General features: G+C 42.6%; 1 protein-coding gene across 1 annotated transcript; it reads right to left on the bottom strand.

The window, feature by feature from the left end:
* Positions 1-15,209: 15,209 nt before the first annotated feature.
* Positions 15,210-26,239, bottom strand: e2f1 (E2F transcription factor 1). The gene is made up of 7 exons (XM_034196407.1): positions 24,907-26,239; positions 24,662-24,761; positions 23,426-23,645; positions 21,730-21,882; positions 20,927-21,041; positions 19,707-19,989; positions 15,210-16,825 (listed from the first exon to the last, which is right to left on the bottom strand). The coding sequence occupies exons 1-7, from the start codon at positions 25,150-25,152 to the stop codon at positions 16,584-16,586; spliced, it is 1,359 nt and encodes a 452-aa protein (XP_034052298.1). The 5' UTR covers positions 25,153-26,239; the 3' UTR covers positions 15,210-16,583.
* Between the last annotated feature and the right edge of the window lie 104 nt (positions 26,240-26,343).

Below are 26,343 nucleotides of genomic sequence, written 5' to 3' on the forward strand. Positions count from 1 at the left end.
TGCCCTCAAAAAGTAGGCCTCCGCACACATTCTATGCATGATGGTCCTTTCGTGTTCCTCTACTCTCTGACTGATATGGTTCCAGTCCTGCATGCCACTTACAAAGGGATTGTTTTCAGATGGCTTGGCAAATGCTAAACATACTCCACAATACAATGTGTGGTTCTCTTCACAGTATGTGAGCCATTTTCTATCTGTGCCGTTCATGCGTTTAAACAGTCTTTGTACTGTCAAATATTTTGTTTTGGTCTGAGGGTGATAGGAAAAAAAACTATTGAGACTGTGATTGTCGGAATTTGGGCGTTGGAAATACCTCAGGCTTGAGCTGCCGTGTGAGTGGCTGTCATCCTCAGTCCTTGTTCCATCCTCAACCTATAGACAATTATAAATTAATGATAAAAATAATGTTAATTATTTTTATAATACTATAGGCTACTACTTGAATTAATACTTAAATCTTGACAAGTAATACACTTTTGTTTAATCTATACTTTTTTTTAATATAGTCTATTACACCTACTCTCAGTTGTATTTATTGTATTGCTTGCATGAGCAACACACCACACACTAACTGGAAACACTAGGTTGAATATACTTGTCTTCTCTATAGTACTTACCACCTCTTGCTCTTGCCCTGCACTTGCATATGCCAGTTGAGCTGGTTCTTCCACCAGCTCAACTCTCTGTCCCTCATGAACGCAGGAGGCTGGCTGTATATATGAAATCGCGCCCTCATCATTCTCTTAATCATGCACTTGTTCTAAGCTGCTGCTGGTGATGATAGTGCTTGTAGTTGTAGCAGCGGCGCTGCTGCCAAAAAGGTCTGTCAATTTTCGACATTTATTAGCATTACCTGCGAGTGACTTCACCTTTTTTTCTCTTGCCTTCTCGGCCCCACCTTTTTCTTTTCTTTTTCTTTTATTTGTATCCATTTTTTGTCATTCTCCCTGTCTGCCGCGGCGTCTGTGTGGCCGGTCTTTTTTCTTCTTCGTGTGTGATTTTTTGACAGATAAGAAACACACAACTGCATTAGCGGCCGCTGTCGCCCTCTGTCGGCCGGAAGCGCAACTTAAATTATGACGTTAAACAAAAAAAATTAAAGGGCCGGCCGTCAACGGCCGTTCTGTGGTTTTCCAGATTCTACAGATGGCCAGTCCGCCCCTGGGGCTACAGAGCTGCTAGAAAGACGGTCGAACCCGGTACATTCCTCCGTCTGCATGCGGTGCACTTTTGCTAAATGTTTAGACAAATTGCTCGTGCTTACATGCTAAACTCTTATTGCACTTATGGTAACAAGTATTCTCCACATCGAGACAGGTAAAGTTTAACCACACCTCGGAGCGCGTTCTCTCCGCCATCTCCGCAGTGTGCTCCGCTGCATGTAGCAGCTGCGTGTGTGTAAACTGCCCCGCCCCCTCGCACACAGACGGGGGGAGAGAGATCTCGTCTGATCGAAAATACATCATAGACGCATTTGTTGTCTTTGCATATTAGAAACGAGTTGGCGACACTAAGACTGCGATATAATGTTTTTTAGCAATAATACATGACATATATAAATGTACTGTATGCATTCAAAAGTGCTGAATAAATGTTTTATGGACCCATAATAGTGATTATTATTTAAGTTAAGTTTTGCCATAATCATGTCTATTTCCATAATCAGGTAGCTGAACAACATTGGTAAAAAATGTATACATTATATATATATATATATATATATATATATATATATATAATAGAGGTGCACCTCTAGTTTGTTCAAAGTGTCCATAAGGTGATCCAGACAGGCTGGACCAGAGGAGGAGAGACAGATCTGGAGTCCTAGCAGCAGAGAACTTCAGCACGGATTCCAAGGTACACCTTTTTCATACTTTACAAAGAACGCATAAAGTAATGACTCTAATACACTGATATACATGCCATTAAACATGACTGAATACTAGATCACCTACACATCAGTGATGTTGAGTGTACTTTCTTAGCAAAAGGTTACATTTACATTTTACCAAGCAACATCACTTTTTTGTTCAACTTTCACATTTCAATGTATTTAAGGCAAATATTATTGAACATAGTGAGAGCTGCGACCCTTTGTCTTTCAGTGAGACAACCGGACAGAGCAAGCTTCTATAGTTGCACTAAGTTTAAACAGTTAAATATTATTTTAATAATACATTTATTTAAATGTTGATGAATTTAGAACGGTTTATTCATAACCTGATTATCTTTGTAGTACACTGTTGGATTTAAAAAACACATTCAAATAAGAAAATCATTATATTTATGAACAAACAAACACACCTCTTTCTTAAATAACACACTTGCTCTGCAATAATATGTTTCTTGATATTTCTGTTAGGAAAGGACACGCCTGAGAGACAGGACTGCTTCACCATGTTCTCTTTCTCTGAGGGTCCAGAAGAACATCAAGAGGGAAAGGAGAAGCTGATGTGATGAGATTTAAGAGCAGTACAGGACATTCACTAAGAGACACTTATATTGTAACACAAATACCTGCACACTGACTAGTTTTGTAGTCTAACAGGAACTTCATTTGTGTGTTGTTTTGTGTTTTACGTTGCACCTCAGTGACAGTGTGATTATTGTCAGGCCTATAAAGTTTGGCAAAAAAAAAAAGTCAGTTGATCAAATGCATTTGCCTCACTTTATGAGCTTCACAATACTTGTGCCTTGTACCGCAGAGTTTGCAACGTCATAAATAAATGGTGCCAATCTTCAGTCAGATGTGAATGTGCAATTTAACATTTTCAGTAAGAATAACTGACAAAAGGAGTGCAAATACAATTTATTGAAATGTGAACTAAAAGTTATCAAGCATGAACCATCACCATTTTTTTTTAAATAAAAACGAAATAATATACATAAGTTACACTAAATGTTAATCTGTTAATTGACAGGCTAGGCCTGTGCAGGTGGTAACAGCTATGCCCAGCATGGGCTAAGTTCTGTAGGTGCAGCTGGTGCAAGTCCTCCTCCATCAGGTCTGGTCCTCCTCCCTCAGCTCATCTCCATATCTAACAGTCAGAAAGAGATGTCACATGTCAAAATCGAAGAAGGGGGGCCAGAGATAAGGAAAATCCACCCAAATGGCCCCAGAAGAGGGTTTTTTTGCTAAATCTGTCTAAAAATATCACTTGTTTTGCATCAATCTTGATACAGGGTACTTATTATATGTTGTACTTTGGATTCCTAAAGCTTTTAGTCTACTAACCCATCATCCAAGGTTAGTTTTCACTATAAGTACAACATATTTTTTGGACGGACACTATAATTTACAGTTTTTTACCATGTTCAATCTGAATTTTCTTTAAAATAAAAAACATCTATATTGATTCTGACTTTTCTACATCCAACTCACAGGTTTATCATTACTTTGAGAAAAAAGATTATTAATTTAACCCTTTTAGAAGGGAAGATACTGTATGGTCATTTGTTCTGGGAATGTCATTTTCGAACCTGAGACCTGAAAAACAGGCTCAGGGCTTAACAGGTTAAGAATAAATGAAACAAATAATACAACATTGGCCTAAAAGAGCAGCAACCCTGATCTCCTCAGGCAGGTCTTTACGACTAGCAGTGATGCCTCTGAGGGTCTCAGGGTGCAGGACGGGGTATAGGGTTTATAAAAGGTCACAAAGGTATCTTAACATAACAGCAATAGAATTTTAAAATGGATTCTTAAAGCGGATTCTTAAAGCAATATCATCTTTTTTTCTTCTTACACCTACAGCGCACACCCTGAACAGTGTGCTTCTTGTTTACATTTTTCTCTGCACACTCAGTTGCAGGACAAAAAAACACTCTTTTGCTATTTCATTTTCATTTTGCAGCACATTTATACTACCAGAATTTTGCTTTACATCTTTATATTATTTATTTGTCTTAAGTCGTTTACTTTTGGTGAGTTAACCAAAGCTTAGTTTATTTAACGCTGGCTGTGGACTAATTCATTATTAGTTGTTACAAAACATGCACAAGACGGCAGTTTGACGAACCAATATAGACCCCCGATACAAACAATCAGACAAACAATCATGAACTCATAATAAACACCAGCGCGTCAGCGAAACTCATCCAGCTCAATTTAGTTTGAATTAAGTGGTTTCAGAGGGGGGTTACCTGGGGTAGGGAAACACTTCCAGTGGATGCACCTTCACTCGTGCTTAACATCCTTCTATACAAGTTTAGATTGGTGCCTGATGACCGTCCAAGAGCGATAACTATCTTATCCCCTTGCGACAACCACTACTCTATCCTAGTGGCGCTATTCCCCCCCCGATCAGGAGCGCATAGACTTTTGTCCTCTACCCTTTCTCCCCTCGACAACGCAGTTAGTTGTAGTTCCCATGGACCAGCCTATCCACTCGCTATCGAGTTCATTACAACGATGAAACACAGGCTTGCTCTACACTCGCATGCCACTGCCCACCCGTGATCAATTAACCTATCATTTTATGTGTGCACCCCTGTCAACACCAGTCCCGCCAGAAAGTAGTGAACTGTGGCGCATCAGGAAATACACGCAACCCACGCTGCCCCACTTCTCCAGCAAGTAGGAAACGGATGCAGACAGCGAATGTGCTTTTAGACGATCTCTTTTTAACAGAGATGGCGGTGGTGTGAGTAAAAGCTATAGGCCCAGACCCTAGCCACACGGAGACGGTAACGAAAACGAACCGAATTCGATATAAAAAAAAGTATACCGTCCACACGCAATCGGCACCAGAAACGTGTCCGTCCACACGAGACCGCTCTACCCGCTGTAGTACATATGCCGGGCCTGTAAGTGCCGCCACAAAATACACCAAAAGCAGCGAAGAAGACTTCACAAGCATGCATGGTTGCCATGGTTGCCCTTCTGTTTATTCTCCGCGGTGGATTTAGCAGCAGAGGTGGGGAGAGGCAGGGGCCAGGGCTCATTTATTTATTGAGCTATAAAACAAATGAATAACGAGAGTCTCTCTTTTCCTCCCCCTCTCCTGACAGCCCGTCAGTATTTTCGTTATCAGGAAATTATCGTATAGGTCGTAATCAGGCGTGTGGCGCAGTGGATAAAGCCTTGGTGTTGGGATCAGGGGGGTCACAGGTTCAAACCCCACTGCAGTCAGCATGTCGTTGTGTCCCTGGGCAAGACACTTCACCCCAAATTGCTCCTGTGGGGATTGTCCACAGTATTGAGTATGTAAGTCGCTTTGGATAAAAGCGTCTAACATGTAATGTAATCACGGAGCCGTTTGGCCCTCCAGAGCGCTGCGTCTGCAGATCTACCCACCTTGGGACCCGTTATCGTTACTGCGTTTCCCTGTCGGCCTCATGTGGCCGAACCGTCTATATAATAGAGAACTGTAGCGGATACGACCTGTATCGTCTCCGTGTGGCTGCAGCCCAGGCTGTGAGTTTCTCCCTCTCAGATAGCACCTCACCAGCTAAACAGAAACGGGAGAGGTGTCTGCACCCACACCCCCGTGTTCAGCAGCTGGAGCTGTGCCTAAAGAGGCGATAATGGTGATATCTCTGACTGCTTCTTTCTAACTGCTTGTGTTGGCCGCTGAAACCTCTAAAATTCGGAGATTTGCCCAATACAAATCTTTAAATTGCTTTCACAGAGAAGTTTCACTTAACTGATGCCTTTCTATAAGGTTTCTCTGAACATGAGCTGTGCATGCTTGTACGGCACATACGTCCCGAGCAGCATGCACAGCGAAAATCAGCCAGGACAGAGTCCCCAGACACTGATTCCCTGGGCGTTACAAAGCCTCAGATGTTCATTAACCGAAAACGAAAAACAGCCGCCCAGTTTCACAGGTAATTTTTTTTTTAGGTCAATCACTGATTCTGGTAAGGCAATGTCCAAATGTGGATTTGAAATTACACTTACCAGTTCTGAAGATGTATTGGTATCCTGCTGACAACGCCAATTTTGGGGGGAAACTCCTGAAGCAATTGGAGACAGGACTCAGAGGAGAGCTGGAGCTTTGATGGCAAACACTGACGGTTTATTTGGAGCTTCGGCTGGAGAATTTACAAGACATGTCATGAGCCACGAGTTGACACAGGTAGAGATGCCAAATCAATTCTGAAGAAATCTTCCTCTGGTAGGAGGTCGTGGAGGGATGGCAGATTGCAGCCGATCACCTTCTCTGTGGAGCAGATGACACGCTGCAGCCTGCCCTTATCCTTGGCTGTGGCTGCAGTGTACCAGATGGTGATGGAGGAGGTGAGGATGGACTCGATGATGGAGGTGTAGAAGTTCACCATCATCGTCTTTGGCAGGTTGAATTTCTTCAGCTGCTTCAGGAAGAACATCCTCTGCTGTGCTTTTTTGATGAGGGAGCAGATGTTCTGCTCCCATTTGAGGTCCTGGGCGATGATGGTGCCCAGGAAGTGGAAAGACTCCAGAGCAGTTACTGGGGAGTCACACAGAGTGATGGGGGCGGGTGATGTTGGGGAAATATTTTCCAAGGCGCATAACTTTGACCCAGTTTATCAGTTCATACTGTCCTGACTCAGCACACGTACCTGTAACCTTGGCTGTTGTGCTCTCAGTGTTTTGTCTCCCTGTTCCTGCCTGTTGGCGTCAGCTGATAGAGGTGTTATGGTTCTATCTTGTTATGCACAATGTTGATTATTCTCTCTGAACTAGCTAAATACATGGGTCTGGGGTAGAGTTCTTCAGAATTGACGTGGCAACTCTACCGTGAAGTCAGAACCTCTGGCTCTTGGACTTGTTTTGTGAATTCTCCGGCCGAAGCTCCAAATAAACCATCAGTGTTTGACATCAGAGCTCCTGCTCTTCCCGTGTCTCCTTCCTGAGTTGGTGACTCCCACTGCATTGCTACACAGAAGTCTCCCCCACAGGTGAGGCTGCGTTCTTCCTAACGTCCACAACCATCTCCACTGTCTTGAGAGCGTTGAGCTCCAGGTGGTTGTCCCTACACCAGGTCACCAGATGGTCCATCTCCCACCTGTAGGCAGACTAGTCCCCACCAGAGATGAGTCCGATGAGGGTGGTGTCGTCTGCGAACTTCAGTAGCTTGACAGACTGGTGACTGGAGGTGCAGCTGTTGGTGTACAGCAGGGGTGCCCAACCAGTCGATCGCGATCGACCGGTCGATCGCGGGGAGATTCCCAGTCGATCGCGAGATGTGTCTAAAAATAGAACAACAATATTCGGTTTTATCGTTAATGTCCTATAACATAATCTTCCTGTGCCAGAAAAATGCACTTGAACGCATCAAAGCTTTATGATTGGCCGGCGTGACCCCATGTGTTGGAGCGAGGCTGGTGGGCAGTGCACTAGTTCGCTGATGTTGTCCGTGTCAACAGGAGTGACAGTCCGCACACACACAAGACCGCAATTATGGCAGAAGCAAAAAAGCCAAAAGTATATCATTTTCACTCCGAGTGGGAGGATGATTTTTGTATCTATTCCAATTCAAAGTCCATCTGTCTCATCTGCAATGCGAGCGTGGCTTTATCGAAGAAGGGTGATTTAGGAGCGGCATTTCAAAACAGTGCACAAACGCTACGAGACGGAATTCTCTCCTAAATCTGCCCTACACTCCCAAAAGGGGAGGGGCCTGAGAGCACAGCTAAATGCACAGCAGTCCATTTTCACCAGGCCCAACAACAAGAGCAAGGCTGCTGCCAGAGCATCTTATCGTGTCAGTCACGTTCTTGCGAAACACATGAAGTCTTTCAAAGACGGCGAAGTTGTGAAAGAAGCATTCCTGGAGGCTGCCGATGCGCTTTTGGGGGACAGTAAAAATAACTAGCATTTCAACAAGTTTTTGACATAATAAAAACTCAAGTTAGATACCGTTATTAATCAGCTGTGAGTTTTAGTTTGTTTGAACTTATTCATTATAATTATTGTACAAAATGGTATAAGAATGCAAACATCAGATATGTTCTGTTTAAATTGATTATAGTCTATTATCAATTCAGGTTAAGAAACTAGTGTTGCTTGCATCCTATTTTTAAAGGCATTTATTTTTATACTCTACTAAAATGCAACAAAAAAAGGGTTTGATTCTATTAATTTTGTCTTTTTTATTGCACTTTGGCAGCAGATTCCTGTGCAGCTTCAGATCTGAGTTGTCTTATTAGTAAGCCTCATTTATACTTTTGTAGCAACACTATTTTTATAATGGCAAAGAAAGGGTTCAGAGTCTTTTCTTTTTTTCCTGTGTCATATGTGGCAGCACTGTTCAATGTTTCTTGAAAACATTACCCACTGTAGTATGTGACGTGTGAATAAACTCCAACTCTGTATCAACAACAATTGTGTAACTTCATTTAAATACTTGTATGTGTGTAGATTAGAAATAGGTAAGATAAAGGATCTGCATTATTTTATGAAGTATTAATCGTACAAAGGTCAGTTTTATACAAGTAGAAGTGTGTATTCACCTGGTAGTAGGCTGTCAGTAATGGCTACGCCTCTCTATTTGGACTGGTAGATCTCGGCAGACTGGCAACTTTAAAAGTAGCTCTCGGTTCAATAAAGGTTGGGCACCCCTGGTGTACAGGGAGAAGAGCAGAGGGGAAAGAACGCAGCCTTGAGGGGAACCGGTGCCGATGGTCCGGGGGTCAGAGACGTGTTACCCCAGCCTCACGTGCTGCTTCCTGTCAGACAGGAAGTCTGTGATACACCTGCAGGTGGAGTCGGGCACGTGCAGCTGGGAGAGCTTGTCCTGCAGCAGAGCCGGATGATGGTGTTGAAGGCGGAGCTGAAGTCCACAAACAGGATCCTGGCGTAGGTTCCTGCTGTGTCCAGGTGCTGGAGGAGGAAGTGAAGGGCCATGTTGGCAGCGTCGTCCACAGACCTGTTGGCTCTGTAGGCGAACTGCAAGTGGTCCAGGAGGGGGTCTGTGATGGATTTTAGGTGGGACAGGACAAGGCACTCAAAGGACTTCATAACCACAGAGGTCAGGGCGACGGGTCTGTAGTCATTTAATCCTGTGATCCTTGTTTCTTGGGAACCGGGATGATTGTTGAGGTTTTGAGGCATGCTGTCTCCAGTGAGGTGTTGAAGATGATTAACCCTTCGCCATGGGATTAAACCTTCCCCATGGGATTTACGTTTTCACATATATCCTGCAGCCCACCATATACAGTTTGTGATGTTTACTCTATTAGCAAAAAAAGGAAGTGATACAAATAAAAGTATATAAAAGTAACAAACCCAACAAAGATTGTGCAGGAAAGTTGGAAAGCCCCCAGGAGCTTATGGTAAAACCTCCCCTGACACTCAAGATACTTGTTACCTACACATAACGAGATCTTGAAATATAGGGAAAACAAATAACATGGTAAAAACCCTGAAAAACTAAACACATTTAAAACACATTCAATATCTTCCATGGAAGCTGCAAACAATGATTCAACGTTCTCATCAAATCAATTCACTGGAACTGAGGCATGACAGTGAACACCCTGCACACACACCCTGTACACACACCCTGTACACACCTTTATCTGTTACTATGTAGCAACTGAGAGCTATGTGCTGATGAAACCTCTACTTTCCTTTATACCTTAGTTGGGATTTATCTTGCACAAGAATTTCCAACTAACACAATCGCTTCTCCAATTATGCAATACAGAGGACCAAACCTAAAGTGTACCATGTTCACCATGTGAACGATTTCCATTACATTTGCACACACTAGGAAGTGAACAAAAAAGACCAGCTGTAACTGCTTATCGACAAACAAAAAAATGTAAGAATATAAAACTAATTGGGTTAACGTGCTTCACTCTGAGCATGTACACCACTGCTGGATTTCAAAGAACATGGTGACCCCAGACCATAATGCCCCAACTGTCCAAAGAACAGACACACAGTCAGAACGTGAAGGAGATAAGGTCTCCTGTAATATTTGTGACTGTATTTGGATTTTGATATTTTGGATTGTATTATATATCATTATATGATGCCTTCCTTGCATGTAAATGCCTAAAATCATACGCTCCTGTATCCGGTCTTTTTCTTGAGAGGTCCAGAAATGATGAAATACACATAGTGGAATAGAAACTGCATTTCTTAGGTGGGTAACATTTCCTTTTAGATACATTTCTGCCACAAATGAATCATTCAAAGCATGTGAGTAAATGTGAGTTGGTTTCCCACTAACAGATCTGATATGGAAAAATATAGAGTAAATGTGAAATGTTTTCAATTCTATTTAAAGTAATAGCTTGGTATATCGGGAAAATACACACATTGGCTTTCTTTCAAAGTAAGATGAGAAAATCAATATCACTCTTAAACTGCAACTTATCTTTTAAAATGTTGTTGATCATACCGAATAAACAAATATATACTTAATATTAATAAAGCGAGACGTTTTAAGGACTTCTAGGTGACATAATACAACGCTCTACTGGAGAAGCGCCTCCGCCAACCAAAACTCAACTGAAATTTAAGAATGACTTCAATTGATTGTGATTTAAAAGCCAAAACCATATTCATCATCTGCCCTAAAGTACACTCCTGCCTGAAGGCTTTATCTCCTTGTTTCATTTCCTCTCTTTGTGAATGCCTCCCTCTACCTACAGAGCTGAGATTGCATTTGTTTGTATATGGTGAAAATTAACTCAACCAATCCATTAAACATTGTGACATCACAAAGTGGCCAATATCTGATCAGCTCATTTTCAGACAGGTTTTTATATAAATGGATCGGGACAAAAAGAGAGAATCTCTTAACACCGAGGGGACACATGTTTATTTTTTAAAGACCTGAAAAAGTGGATTTTGCGCAATAGGTGATTAGTTAAATTAGTTAAATGTTGTTCCTCTGGTTATACCTGCAAGTGAAAATCTCAACACTTTATTTATCTAAGAATCATAACTGTAAGACAATGTTAGTTATGTCTATATAGATATTGGACAAAGTAGAATGTCTGCAACTTTACCTCAATGTTTACATTAGTATTTTTTGACTACTCTTATTTGTTTATTACTCTTATTGTCCCTCCATCCATCCATCTTCTTCCGCTTATCCGTGGTCGGGTCGCGGGGGTAGCAGTTCCAGCAGAGAGCCCCAAACTTTCTTTTCCCTGGCGACATCAACCAGCTCTGACTGGGGGATCCCAAGGCGCTCCCAGGCCAGCGAAGAGATATAATCCCTCCACCTGGTCCTAGGTCTACCCCTTGGTCTCTTACCAGCTGGACGTGCCTGGAACACCTCCCTAGGGAGGCGCCCAGGTGGCATCCTAACTAGGTGCCCGAACCACCTCAACTGGCTCCTTTCGACGCGAAGGAGGAGCGGCTCAACTCCGAGTCCCTCCCTGATGACCGAACTTCTCACCTTATCCCTAAGGGAGACACCAGCCACCCTGCGGAGAAAACCCATCTCGGCCGCTTGTATCCGCGATCTCGTTCTTTCGGTCATGACCCATCCTTCATGACCATAGGTGAGGGTAGGAACGAAAATGGCCCGGTAGACAGAGAGCTTTGCCTTCTGGCTCAGCTCCCTTTTCGTCACAACGGTGCGGTAAAGCGACTGCAGTACCGCTCCCCGCTGCTCCGATTCTCCGGCCCATCTCACGCTCCATTGTTCCCTCACTCGAGAACAAGACCCCGAGATACTTGAACTCCTTCACTTGGGGTAAGGACTCATTCCCTACTTGAAGTGGACAGTCCATCGGTTTCCTGCTGAGAACCATGGCCTCAGATTTGGAGGTGCTGATCCTCATCCCAGCCGCTTCACACTCGGTTGCGAACCGATCCAGTGAGTGCTGAAGGTCGCAGACCGATGAAGCCATTAGAACCACATCATCTGCAAAAAGCAGTGGTGCAATCCTTAGTCCACCGAATTGCAGACCCCCTCCCCCATGACTACGCCTCGAAATCCGATCCATGTATATTACAAACAGGATTGGTGACAAAGCGCAGCCCTGGCGGAGGCCAACCCTCACCGGAAAAGGGTCCGACTTACTGCCGAGGACCCGGACACAGCTCTCGCTTTGGGAGTACAGAGATTGGATGGCCCTGAGTAGAGACCCCCTCACCCCATACTCCCGCAGCACCTCCCACAGTAACTCCCTGGGAACTCGGTCATACGCCTTCTCCAAGTCTACAAAACACATGTAGACCGGATAAGCGTATTCCCAGGCCCCCTCCAGGATCCTTGCGAGAGTAAAAAGCTGATCCGTCGTTCCACGACCAGGACGGAATCCGCATTGTTCCTCCTCAATCTGAGGTTCGACAATCGGCCTGACCCTCCTTTCGAGTACCTTAGAGTAAACTTTCCCGGGGAGGCTGAGTAGTGTGATGCCTCTGTAATTGGCACACACCCTCTGATCCCCCTTTTTAAAAAGGGGGACCACCACCCCGGTCTGCCACTCCTTCGGCACTGTTTCCGACTTCCACGCAACGTTGATGAGACGTGTCAACCATGACAGTCCCTCAACACCCAGAGCCTTCAGCATTTCCGGGCGGATCTCATCCACCCCCGGGGCTTTGCCACTGTGGAGTTGTTTGACGACCTCAGTGACCTCCCCCCGGGAGATTGGTGTTGATCCCCCGTCATACTCCAGCTCTGCCTCTAACATAGAGGGCGGAGTTGTCGGGTTCAGGAGTTCCTCAAAGTGTTCCTTCCAACGCCCTAACACTCCATCAGTTGAGGTCAACAACGTCCCATCCTTACTGTACACAGCTTGGATGGTTCCCTGCTTCCCCCTCCTGAGGTGTCGGACAGTTTTCCAGAACAACTTTGGTGCCGCCCGAAAGTCCTTCTCCATGTCTTCTCCGAACTTCTCCCACACCCGCTGCTTTGCCTCGGCCACGGATGAGGCTGCTGCCCTTCGGGCCTGTCGGTACCTTGCAACTGCCTCGGGAGTCCCCCGGGATAACAAATCCCTGAAGGCCTCCTTCTTCATTCGGACGGCTTCCCTGACCACCGGTGTCCACCAGGAGGTTCGACTCTTATTGTATTTAATTATAATCTATTACCTCCCACAAAAATAAATAGTTAATACGTACAACTATTTAACCGGGGTGCTGTGTTTGGAGTTAGATTCAAAGTTCTATAACAGAAAAACAAGATGTTGAGCACATGGGTCGAATCAAAATTGTTATTTTTTTATTTTTGTAAAAGAACATTTGATACAAAAGAACATATTGGGGCCCATTAATAATTCACAAGTACAAATATGCTTTTTTTCTTTTACCCAGTATGTAGCCACAAAAATACATTTTGTAAAAAAATGATTGATTGTTAAGTTGCTGGATAAGCTGAAGAGTCCCTTAAAAGCACTTTGGACAGCGACTGAATCAGGGTTGGAGTCCATTCACTTTCGTTATTATTTTTTCCACTCCATAAAATGTGTCAGAATTTGTAAACCTTTTAGCATCCAACAGTGAATTCACACATGAAAACTTTGCATAAAACTTTAATCAAATTACATATGTAAAGTTGAATTTGACTTAAACATGGTTTAATTCCTTCAAATGCCAATAATATATATTTTTTCAGTTCTAACCAAAGTAGATATGATTTCAACCCTTACGCGAATTTGAACCTAAACCTTTTTTTCCAAACAAAAACCACACAAAAACATTGCATTCTTTCACCACGGCCGCACACACAAAACAAAACCTGATTTGAATATTCATTAATAATTAAAGAAAGATTTTACCTCGACAAGGCACTGCATTTTGACCTGCAGGGAACCAAAACATGACTGGTTGAAAACAAGAACTGCAGAAATTCAAAAACACCGATCAGTTCAGATGCAGAAGGAAGTTAAATAAAAAAGACAAAAGTAGGATACAATCTAAGAGTTACAAAAGAAGACTTTCATTTGAGTGGCGTGTAACACGGCTGTCAATTGAAATTATATTCTGGATTTTTTACAAAGGAAAAAAGAGATGACTGTAGGCTTCCCTACAACACATGTACAACCTTAAATTAGCTATGTTGCCTGCAACACGGCTCATTCTGTAAACTCATGTGACTAAATAACTATTAAGTCATTAATCACTCAGTCAAAATTATGTTTGCATCATGAGCCAATGCAAAGGTTGCACATGCACTACAACAGGCAAGACAGGAAGAAAAAAAAAGGCAAAATATAAAATGTGCTACAGAAGCTAATTTACAAACAAACTTTTTTTTTTACAACTAAAGGACACATTTATCATCGGATGATCTGCTTGGCTGAACCAAGCGTCCTGCCAGAAAATAAATGAAAACATTTGTACCACTTTAAATAAATATGAAATTCAACCAAGCAATTTGTATATTCATCATTTTTTTTTTTTCACACACACACACACACACACACACACACACACACACACACACACACACACACACACACACACACACACACACACACACACACACACACACACACACACACACACACACACACACACACACACACACACACACACACACACACACACACACACACACACACACACACACACACCAGGGAATGCAACAAAAAAACATGATAGCTTACATAACTTAAAACAGGAAAAATAGTTTGACGAAGACATTTCTAACTAAAACAAAACAAGATTTTCATCTGAGTGCATAATGAGAATGTTTGCTGCTTTTCTTCAACTGAATACCAATGTGGTTAAGATCCAATTCATGAAGAAGCATGTGGGGACCAAATGTGAACAACAAGAAGGAATTTATCCTTTTGAGGCTAACATATTAGATTTAAGGCATGAACGCTCACTTTCCAAACTTTTCCGGCCCGTCCACACAGCGGCGTGCGTTGAAGCTTGCCGGCAGGCGTGTCTGAAACTCGACCAACAACCAATCACATGAATCTCCCGCCCCTGACACACAAGCATCGGTTTGATTGGCTTTTGCAGCGAGCCACGCCAGCAAAGCTCCGCTTCGCTTCCCACAATGCAGTTCGGTGAAAAGTGACGTCACCCCATTCAAAGTGAATGGTGAAGCTTTCAACGCTTCTGCCCATTCACTCTGAATGGGGTGACATCACGCTTTGCCGAACTGCATTGTGGTTCCGTCGCTTCGCTTTGCTAGCGTGGCTCGCTTCCAAAGTTGAGCAATGTTCAACTTTTGAAGCTTCGACGGAAGCGTCAGCCAATCAAATCAAAGCGGAGCTTTGCTGGCGTGGCTCGCTGCAAAAGCCAATCAAACCGCTGCTTGGGTGTCTGGGGCGGGAGATTCATGTGATTGGTTGTTGGTCGAGTTTCAGACACGCCCAAGCTTCAAAGAATGCCGCTGTGTGGACGCTGAGTTACTGAACAACCCCAACACATCCCTGGTTTCACTTCCTCCTTTCACTTCCACAGAACTTTCCCTGAAGGCCTTGCTGCTCTACACCGGTTAGAATGGGCACAGCAAAAAACAGCTGTTCTTTGATCCACCCATAATGAAGAAGATGCTTTTATATGAAATATAATATATGAATTATAATATGAAACGATGGTTTGTGAGGAGCTCCCCCCGCATGACAATAACAGTCATGTGCTTTGTGGAGCATCGGTCTACAGGCATCTGGTGATCTCACTTGAACCCTTGACTGAAAAAAATGAAACAACAATTTTCCTTGTTTCTTATTATCGCCCTACATTACACCCCATACATGTTTGCATCAAAATCATTTTAAGACTTTGCTCCGCTCCCCGAACACCTGAGACTATAAAGGCTAAACGCCAAGCTAACTAATAGAGGAACACAAATTCAGTATTAGTTTTAAAATCACTAACTGCAGCACACCATCATAACCTGGTTTCCCGCACACCAACAAAACACATCCCGGATAATTGCTTGTTTTTCCACATCATCACTGAAGTGTCTCCTTTTGTCATTTAGACACTAAGATAAAGATAAAGATAAAATGGCCTTTAAGTTGTTGTTTTTTTGAATTTCCAAATTATTAATATTTAAAATGTTATGGTATCCGTTTATGTTACCATATTATACAGCATGATAACATCACTTTTAGAGTAGCTGAAGCGCAGGTAAAAAGCTAGCGTTAGGCTATAAAGGAACTACATCCACCGTGTTCGTAGTGATGACCGTAAAGTTCATTTTGCCCCTTGTTAGCACCAGACATTCACCAGTGAAGTATTAACTGACATATTTTATGTGGTAGAACAAAATGTAAAAATCTTGTAAGCTTATGTTAACAACAGACCTTATTTTAGGCATCTAACCAGAAGGAAAAAAACCTTGTGATTTGTATCTGCATCTTGTTGGTGTAAAGGAAACCAGCCCTATGAGTCCATATTCCACACACCAACACCTGCTCATCCACTTGGATTAAACATTATCAATAACAAAAGAAATATCAAAATAATAACATTCATATAAATAATTTAAATAGCTATACTAAAGCTAAATTCTTGGTCTAAAATTGTAATGGCCAGAGAAGTGCTAATAATGTTATTTTAGGGACTGAGATTTTTACACAAAACATTTTCCCAGCACACTTAAAACATTAAGTTTGTGTTTTTGACAAAGATTTGCAGCCCTCAATTTGAAGCCTATAGGGAAGGAAGGAAGAAATCTAGAAGTCTCCTTGCTCCTCCTCCTCCTCCTCCTCGTCTCCTTCATCTAACTGTCCCCCAACACTTGCGATAGGTCGCCAAAGTCACAATCGAACAGTTCACTGATGCCCTCATTGTCTTCCAATCCAAAGTGGTAGTCGTGACTGTGAGGCGGGGACAGGTTGATAAAACCGTCCAATGGGAGAGGGAGGCCGTCTCCATTCAGGAAGTCCGAGGAGGAGAGGGGGGACAGGTTGAAGTCGGGCATGTCTCCGAGGCTGGAGAACGGGTCGCCTCCCAGGAGAGATTCTGGTGTAGAAAGTGAAATGTCAAAGAACATACACAACCACGGTAAGATTGTTCTAGATAATTTTAGATCTATCATTATTTGGCAAACATGTGTATTAACCATTTTCTGAAGGTGTATTTACAGTGGGGCAAAAAAGTATTTAGTCAGCCACCAATTGTGCAAGTTCTCCCACTTAAAAAGATGAGAGAGGCCTGTAATTTTCATCCTAGGTATACCTCAACTATGAGAGACAAAATGAGAAGAAAAAAAAATCCTGAAAATCACATTATCTGATTTTTAAAGAATTTATTTGCAAATTATGGTGGAAAATAAGTATTTGGTCAATAACAAAAGTTAATCTCAATACTTTGTTATATACCCTTTGTTGGCAATGACAGAGGTCAAACGTTTTCTGTAAGTCTTCACAAGGTTTTCACACACTGTTGCTGGTATTTTGGCCCATTCCTCCATGCAGATCTCCTCTAGAGCAGTGATGTTTTGGGGCTGTCGCTGGGCAACACAGACTTTCAACTCCCTCCAAAGATTTTCTATGGGGTTGAGATCTGGAGACTGGCTAGGCCACTCCAGGACCTTGAAATGCTTCTTACGAAGCCAATCCTTCGTTGCCCGGGCGGTGTGTTTGGGATCATTGTCATGCTGAAAGACCCAGCCACGTTTCATCTTCAATGCCCTTGCTGATGGAAGGAGGTTGTCACTCAAAATCTCACGATACATGGCCCCATTCATTCTTTCCTTTACACGGATCAGTCGTCCTGGTCCCTTTGCAGAAAAACAGCCCCAAAGCATGATGTTTCCACCCCCATGTTTCACAGTAGGTATGGTGTTCTTTGGATGCAACTCAGCATTCTTTCTCCTCCAAACACGTCTAGTTGAGTTTTTACCAAAAAAGTTCTATTTTGGTTTCATCTGACCATATGACATTCTCCCAATCCTCTTCTGGATCATCTAAATCAGGGGTGCCCACACTTTTTTGGCTGGTGATGATTGTGAACACTCCGATAATGCCTCTCCACGTTACCTTTCTTTGGCAGAGCGACGCTTGCTTTACAAATAAGGCAAATAACCTTTGAATGTGACATCACAAAAAAATATTCTTCCTCCCATTCTGGATGGAAGTGGTTTGTCTTTAGCTTTTTGCTCGGTCCCGCACTCATTTTGTTGTTGGTCTCTTTAACTTAATTTGAGTTTTCCCGGCACTTGACTGATTTTGTATCGCTTTGCATTCTGGGTTAACAGACTGGAAAGCGATAGGTCGCTTTTTCTGTCAATCAAGTAAACTCCTGAATTAAGTGGCAGGGAGGCCAAGGGAGGAGGGATCAAAACCTGTTTTGTCTATTTTCGGAGCTGGATTTTTTTTTTATGAATGACTCGCGATCTACCAGCATTGCCCCCACGGTCGACCAGTCGATGTACTGGGCACCTCTGATCTAAATGCTCTCTAGCAAACTTCAGACGGGCCTGGACATGTACTGGCTTAAGCAGGGGGACACGTCTGGCACTGCAGGATTTGAGTCTCTGGCGGCGTAGTGTGTTACAGATGGTAGCCTTTGTTACTTTGGTCCCAGCTCTCTGCAGGTCATTGACTAGGTCCCCCCGTGTGGTTCTGGGATTTTTGCTCACCGTTCTTGTGATCATTTTGACCCCACGGGGTGAGATCTTGCGTGGAGCCCCAGATCGAGGGAGATTATCAGTGGTCTGGTATGTCTTCCATTTTCTAATAATTGCTCCCACAGTTGATTTCTTCACACCAAGCTGCTTACCTATTGCAGATTCAGTCTTCCCAGCCTGGTGCAGGTGTTTCTGGTGTCCTTTGACAGCTCTTTGGTCTTGACCATAGTGGAGTTTGGAGTGTGACTGTTTGAGGTTGTGGACAGGTGTCTTTTATACTGATAACGAGTTCAAACAGGTGCCATTCATACAGTTAACGAGTGGAGGACAGAGGAGGCTCTTAAAGAAGAAGTTACAGGTATGTGAGAGCCAGAAATCTTGTTTGTTTGTAGGTGACCAAATACTTATTTTACAGAGGAATTTACCAATTAATTCATTAAAGATCCTACAATGTGATTTCCTGGATTCTTTCCCCCCATTCTGTCTCTCATAGTTGAAGTGTACCTAGGATGAACATTACAGGCCTCTCTCATCTTTTTAAGTGGGAGAACTTGCACAATTGGTGGCTGACTAAATACTTTTTTACCCCACTGTATATACACATTTGGAGAGGTCAAAGCAGGATAAGCACAGGTGGAATTTGTCTACAATAGCTGCACGCCTTGTGCTGAGTCAGTTCCCAGGAACTGTGTTGTGCTTGCTGACTAGTTGGCAACGAACAACATTGGTAACACTTTTGCCTTTCCTGGTAACTGTGGTTTCATCAGCACACAATACAACAATACGAAGTTGTGAGGTCACAGAACAGCCGGTTGCTGAAATGCATTTTGACACAGTTGGCACATTTTCGATTAAACACATTGAAGAAAGACTGCAAATGCATCAGCCATACCATATTAGCTAGTCCTTACTTTTTACAATGTAAACACAATACTGGCATGACAGTTTGAAAAAATGGGAATCATAGGTAGCCTTAGTAGCTACTTCTTTTTATGTGGAGTACAAGCTTACCAGCATGATGGGTAATACTAAATGTGACCTAAAATGTATTTCATTGTATTTCATTTTAAGTAAATGTTTTGCAGTGAAGGTACAGGTCACACTGTTACAAAATAAGGAATACTCCAACTCCACTCTATAGACAATTTAGGGGAACATATCTTTATCAATCTGATCTCTTAAAATAACAGATTTGTACATTTTGAAGGGAATCCTGCCTTATCATTTAAGTATGGTTTTTACATTTATTTACTGACAAATGTAAACGCTCACCTGTTTCCTCCCCTAACGCCATGGAGGAGGGGTCCTGCTGGGAGGTGGCTGTCACCGTGGACGACGTGGACGCTGGAGATGATAAACCCACCTCAAGAGCGGCTGCGGAAGTTCTGGCTTGCGATTGGTCCATGGGTTGTGAGGGAGGCGGGACCAGGGAGGGGTCGGAATCGGGTTTGGAGGGACTACTTCCTGTCACGGGGCTGCAGACGCCGGAACTTTCTTCTGGACAGAGGAAGACGTCGATTTGCCCCCGTGTGCTCTTCAGGGACACCTGGTAACCCTGAGAGACAGATGTGTACACGGCACAGTTGAAATACGGTTTAATGTTTCTTTAGAACTATTAAAACATTGAAAATATGTATAATGAAACTAGCAAGCTTTAAGGAAGTTTACAGAAAGAATACATATATTTGAAAAAGTTTTCAAGGACTTGACATTTTTTCCTGAAATTCATAAACTTTCATGAATTTGGAGGACCTGTGGGAAACATGACCTATGATACTTGTGTAGTTATATTTATTTAGTTAAAAAGTCAAAGCAATCTGGTTCGATATTATAATTTTTTCATGGGATCTTTTTCCTTTTGTTGCTGTTTTATTTGCAGTGTCTTCTATCTTTTCAAGAATTACATTCCAATACTTTTCCAAAAAAACAAATAAAGACTGTAGACATCTATCTGAACTTAATTGAGTGAACTGCTCTTACACTGAGTCCTAACAAAACGTGAGCAGGTGTTGATTGCATACTTTGATTGAGGAATTATCTATTCAATACTCATTTCACTATAAACATAAATAAAGTTGCAGCTTGCTGGAGGGAGAACGCCTGAGAGTGTCCTTCTTGCTGTTGGGTATATTGTACGCAATTTCCAGTAAATATAACAATATAAAATGTGTGTTTTGTGATGGAAAAGTGCAAATGGTGATGTTGAATTGGTCACCTCCCCAGTCTAGTATAAAGCACACGTGTGATATGTACATTTATTGTTTAACAGAATGTATGTTAAATGTATACAGTGTTGGGACATCAAGTCACTCTCGCCGGCATCATTACGGTTGTTCTTGACCTATTCCTTTTTCAGCTTGAGAGAAGAGTTGATTGTCTGTTGTTTTTTTCTTCCTTTCAGATATATATATTTTCGAAATGTAGAACAATTGTTGCCTCGCCTACCTCAGAATCAACATGTTTTAAACAGTGAATAACATTAAGGCCCGTACCTGGCTGGGTTCTGAAACCTGCATCTGGGTCTCTGGTGGAGCTCGGACCACCATGACCAGCTGGTCCGGGGAGTCAAACGACTTCTTCAGGTCCTGGCAGCGCACATAGCCCAACGTGAAGAACCGTTAAGGAACACAACAACAATCTAAAACTGCAACACTGTCTTAAAGAAGCTCTGCTATCTTGGGGCTTGTTATCTTTAAGTGCCCTTTTTTCCAGAGCGACATTGTGATTTAAAAAAATATTTCTAATGAGAGATTGCAAGTCCATGCGGCCTCCTCAAGAAAACGTTTTTTCCTTTCTGTTAGTGCACTATAGTATTTGTTCGACCGCTTTGAGGCTTGAAGTTGAACATATTTGTACCTTTTCAGGAAAAAGCGCTGGTGACATCGATGTAGAAATCAGGCGAAGCTGGTTTTTTTCTGTGTATTTTAGATAGAAACTACCATAACAAATACCAATACGCTTATTTTGTTGGAGCAGATCGGTGAGGACTTATGGTCATGCTTTGATCGTTCTACTGGCTTTGTGGGAGTCTGAGAGGGGACAGGCTCAGTTCCCAAAAGTTTGAGAAGAATCATTTAAAAAAAGATATAGTGGCACAAACAGTTCATCCAAGGGGATAGAGCTGGTTTGTCTTATCAAGCGGTGATACATCAAGGTACTTATGTAATTAAAACAAGTGTTAGGAGGAGGCTCTTCCTAGGGCCCTAGCAGGGCATTTCTGCCAGAAACAGGGCTTGGAAGGGCACTTAGCTAGCTGTAAAAATTAAACAAGTTACTAAAACTGGTGTAAGGATATTTCTTGTTCTGCTGGTCCTCTGTGAGCAGTCGCAGCTGTAGGTTGCATTTTGAAATGAGGTCGTCCAGCTGCTCCTCAGCCTCTGTGAGGTCACACACCTCCCTCTGCAGCTCCTTATGGCGGGAAACCACTGCCGCATCAACTCGATTACCACTACACAAGAGAAATTACAGAAAAAAGTAAACAATAGTTGAGCTTTATAGAATCCAAATACAACATACCAGCAACTTCTTAAAGGGATAGTGGAAATGGAACCTCAAATAGTTTCGTTTTAACTTATATACAAGCATAATTACGTACCAAAACAATCACACCTGATTAAAAAAATATAATAATTGCCTTACGCATGTTAGAAGCACTTTATTGCAGCTTCCCCGAAGTTTTTTAGAAACGAAATGTTCGACTCAGCCAAACCGGAAGTGACGAAAACTTAGGAAGACGATACGATAACAAACCATGGCGTCTATGCAGAATGAACGTGGAAGGGCAAATATACCAGACAAAGAAGAAGGATTGTACGAGGTATCCAGTGATGATAGCGAGTCAGAAACATCCTCTCGGCTTTCCTACGAAAATGTCGTTTTAGGAACTGAATCTGAATCCGGTTCAGTAAGCGACGATGGTGACAATATTGAGCCAGACGATGGACCATTACGTCCTTATTTGTTCGAGCCCGAGCCCGAGGTGATGGTTCACGGCATGGGCAATGGCGAGGATGACCAGGACCAGGCGCCAGATGATGCACCCCTACGCACAAATAATCTTGACTGGTAGGTCCCTAAGCATAGCTCACGCATCTTAAGATCACCTGTAGCCTTTACAAATATTAATCATTGTTAACCAGTTAAGCCCGAAGGTCCCCCCAGTGGACCCCTCCCACAGTTTTTTTCCTCTCACATGTCTCAGGGCTTCTTAACATTTATGAAACTATTAATGTTTCATACCCTTTTAAAGGTAAGAAACTCCGCTAACTGACAATAAGAACAATTGTTAGCTAGAAAAAACACAAGCGTAATACCAAGCCTTTGAATTAGCATTGAGCGAAACAATGCTAACTAATGCTAACGCTTTTTTACACACAACACACGGTAGAAATGCCCTTATTACTATCTTAACTGCACAAACAAGATATACGATTTAAAGCTGAGACTCCACAGATGTAATGTCATCACTGTAAGACCTCGAATTCCTGGAGCTATCAGCCAGAAAAGAGAAAGTAAACAACATCCGGTTCCAAAAATATTACAATAATTACGTTTTACCTTTTTTGATTTGTGATCAAAAGTTGTGTTCAACGGAATAAAAACGCATCTCAAGGTTAATCCAATGTCGTTGTGTCACGTAGAATTTTTTACTGATAATCAATCATCATATTTATGGCAATATACTCGGCTATTCACATGCAAATGCTATTGAATGTCCGCCATTGTTTGTGCCCGTCTTCCTATGCTCTCGTCATCACCCGAAGATTCCCGACGATTCCCGAAGTATTTCGTTTCATTGAGAGGGCGCAGTAAAATTGAAAATAAAATGAAACTAGGCGCATGAAATTAAAAAAAATGGTTTATTATGCTTATTTTTAATAAAAATACATAAGTTAAACCCAAAATTCGTGGATTTCCACTATCCCTTTAAGTTTTTTTTATTGCAATAGTTGGTGTTTATATAGTCATGTTTGGTTCTCATGCTAACTCACAGCCACTGGATGTTGTTCTTGGACTTCTTGGAGATGAGCTGGATTCCCTCCAGCACGTTGGTGATGTCGTAGATGCGTCTCTTCTGGACATCGAGGACCTGCGAGGCCCAGTTCAGGTCCACCACGCCGTCAGCAGACTGGGACAGAAGGTTCAGGAAGCGCTTGGTGGTCAGGTTCAACGAAGTGTCATAGCGGGACTTCTCCGTCGTTGTTCGAGGGACTGAAGAGAGGAAACATATGGGTTCTGACATTCTGCTTTTAGACAAACTGGGTAGTTTGTTTTTACTGTAAAACACCTCCTTAATGCCCTTCAGCAGACTGAAGCAGTACAGAAGAGCAGCATCTCTCCGAACTAATGGATTATAGGCTTATCTTGTCTTCCCAACAACATAACATGGCAATTACAAGTGGGAAATTACAACTCAAGAGTACAAACTATCATTCTTCTTTTGGATTGTTCTGGTTTCATGTGATGGATGCAACTGGGATTATTGGAGTATAATTATAAATTGATTTAAGTAAACCTTACTTTTCAACTGGCTAGTTAATGTGTTAATGTTTGCACTCCCTGTCAACAAGTTACATTATGTATTAATCTTATTACATGAATTTGCAGTTTTTTTATTTGTGAAAGTACACTAAAAGTGTTAGTCACACAAACTACCAAACCCTGTCTGTCTTTCACACTCCATGTTTTTGTTTGTGTGCTGTGGCAAAGTCTATGCAACTAAAGCTTTCTTTCCTGTTTTTTGAACTTATTAACCACATTGATTATTTAAGGTCAATAGGAGGGAGACAGCAACATAAATCAATAAATAAAATATTTCTTCCCATTTGTTTTTTTTCCAATCATTTGAATCATTTCTGATATGAGTTTGCCTGCTGTTGTCACAGAATGGCTGTTGTCTCTGCTGATAAAAAGAACAGCTGTTTTTTGGACAATGACTTCTAAAACAAAGGTCAAAGTTTGTATGGTTTGAATGGACGTGCTGCTCACGTGTAGCTGCTTCTGCTGTGAATTTTGGGTAACAAAGAGGGGAAAAAAGCAGTGGTAAGCTGTCAGTGAGTGTGTGTGTGTGTGTGTGTGTGTGTGTGTGTGTGTGTGTGTGTGTGTGTGTGTGTGTGTGTGTGTGTGTGTGTGTGTGTGTGTGGTGTGTGTGTGTGTGTGTGTGTGTGTGTGTGTGTGTGTGTGTGTGTGTGTGTGTGTGTGTGTGTGTGTGTTGTGTGTGTGTGTACCTCTCGGAGGGGCAGGTGTGGAGGGCGGTGCATGGCCTATGGACGGGCGAGTGGTGCTGAAATACTGATGGTCACTATCCAGGTCCAATTTCCTCTTTACCTGCAGAAAACACATGGTCGAGAACAACAATGTGTTATGAGGAAAATTACTGAAAATGAAACTCCCTGTTGAATTAAAATCAAATCGTCTTAAAACAACAGGTAGATGCCCTTATATTCTTCCAACATATCCCCGTATTCCTCACCGGAGGTCTCCCCAGGGCCGGTCGCCTCTTGTCCTGGACATCAACGGGGCCCTGTGGCGTGGCAAACAGCAGGATCTCCCCCGTGCTGGTGGGGGCTGCGATCGGGTGGAGTCCCTCATTGCTGGGGCTGGTGATGATCACTATCTGGTGGTCCTCAGCCAGGTCAATGCTCCCAGAGTTCAGCAGAGTCTCAAAGTCAGCCAACAGATCCTCTGATGTGTGGCCCGTGATCAGAGTCTCTGACATTGCAGTGTGTCACTTAAAACCCCTTTAATGGACGTCAAGGGTTGCACACTAAAATGCTGCAACTTGAGTTTCAGCACACTCTTGGGTTTGATAGTAAACAATAATAAAACCCCTTAAAAGTTTGCTTGGTTATGGGGAGCTTTAAAATTGCTTAAAAAAAGTTCCCCTCTCTGTGTTGTCCATCTTATAAACAAGCAATTACAAATGCATTATAACTAGCAATATTACCTAGATAATAAGCTACTGCTCACCACCACTTTAAGGCTGGTGGTGACACAGCAACACAGGATGTTATGCCAAACAGGACATTTGGCAAATAAAACTGAGCTAAATGCATAACAACTGATATAGCTCACATATTAAAAAATAAAGAGTCGAAAATTAGCCGTGGCAGAAATAAACGCAGGGGGTTAGCGAGCTAGCATGGGAGCAAGCTAATCTTTTGTTGTCATCTGTCCTGTCAGTACAGTACAGCCGTGAGGCCTGGCCACACTGCACCTAACACAACCTCTGCTAATAAGCTAGCTTAACAACAAACAAGTTAACAAACTACACGGTCAAGCCGAGAAAATAGCTATTTAAGTATTTAAAACATTAGTATTTCTCCTTACACATAAGTAAGGGCTTAGTCAAATTAATAGTAAAACTTTATAGCAGCATTACAACAGTGGGCTATCGAAATAAAAATATCAAACCGACACTGTAACCCAGAAGCATTTTGCAAGCACATGTAATGACGCGAAAGGCAGTTAAGCGGAGTGTAAAGCGGTATGGTTGAATATGAAAATATAGGGCAGATTAGCATGCTAGCTGGGTTATTAGCTGCAATTCTCCAACCCCCTCGTTTTGTTGGGGCACGCAGGAAGCAGTCTGACTTAACTAGAAATGTAAGGAAATAAACCGGTGAAATAAACCCTCATCGTTTAAAAGACCATTCGCGGTTCCGTGGGGTGTTCACACCGGGCGCGGTCCATTTATAAAAGCGCCGTTCCGACCCAGATATCGGCTGTTATTGTTGTTATTGTCCCAGCTGATCTACATCTAAACAGGGATCGGACGGTTTTCGCGCGAAATCTTTTTTGCCGCGAAAGTGACATGTGCCTCAATCCGACGCTTGCGATTGGTCGACAAGCAGCCCTTTCCGGAGTAAGGGAACGGCTGCATCTGATTGGTGTAAACAGTTGTCTGTTA

This window comes from Gymnodraco acuticeps, unplaced genomic scaffold (assembly GCF_902827175.1).
Source record: "Gymnodraco acuticeps unplaced genomic scaffold, fGymAcu1.1, whole genome shotgun sequence".
NCBI classification, from domain to species: domain Eukaryota; kingdom Metazoa; phylum Chordata; class Actinopteri; order Perciformes; family Bathydraconidae; genus Gymnodraco; species Gymnodraco acuticeps.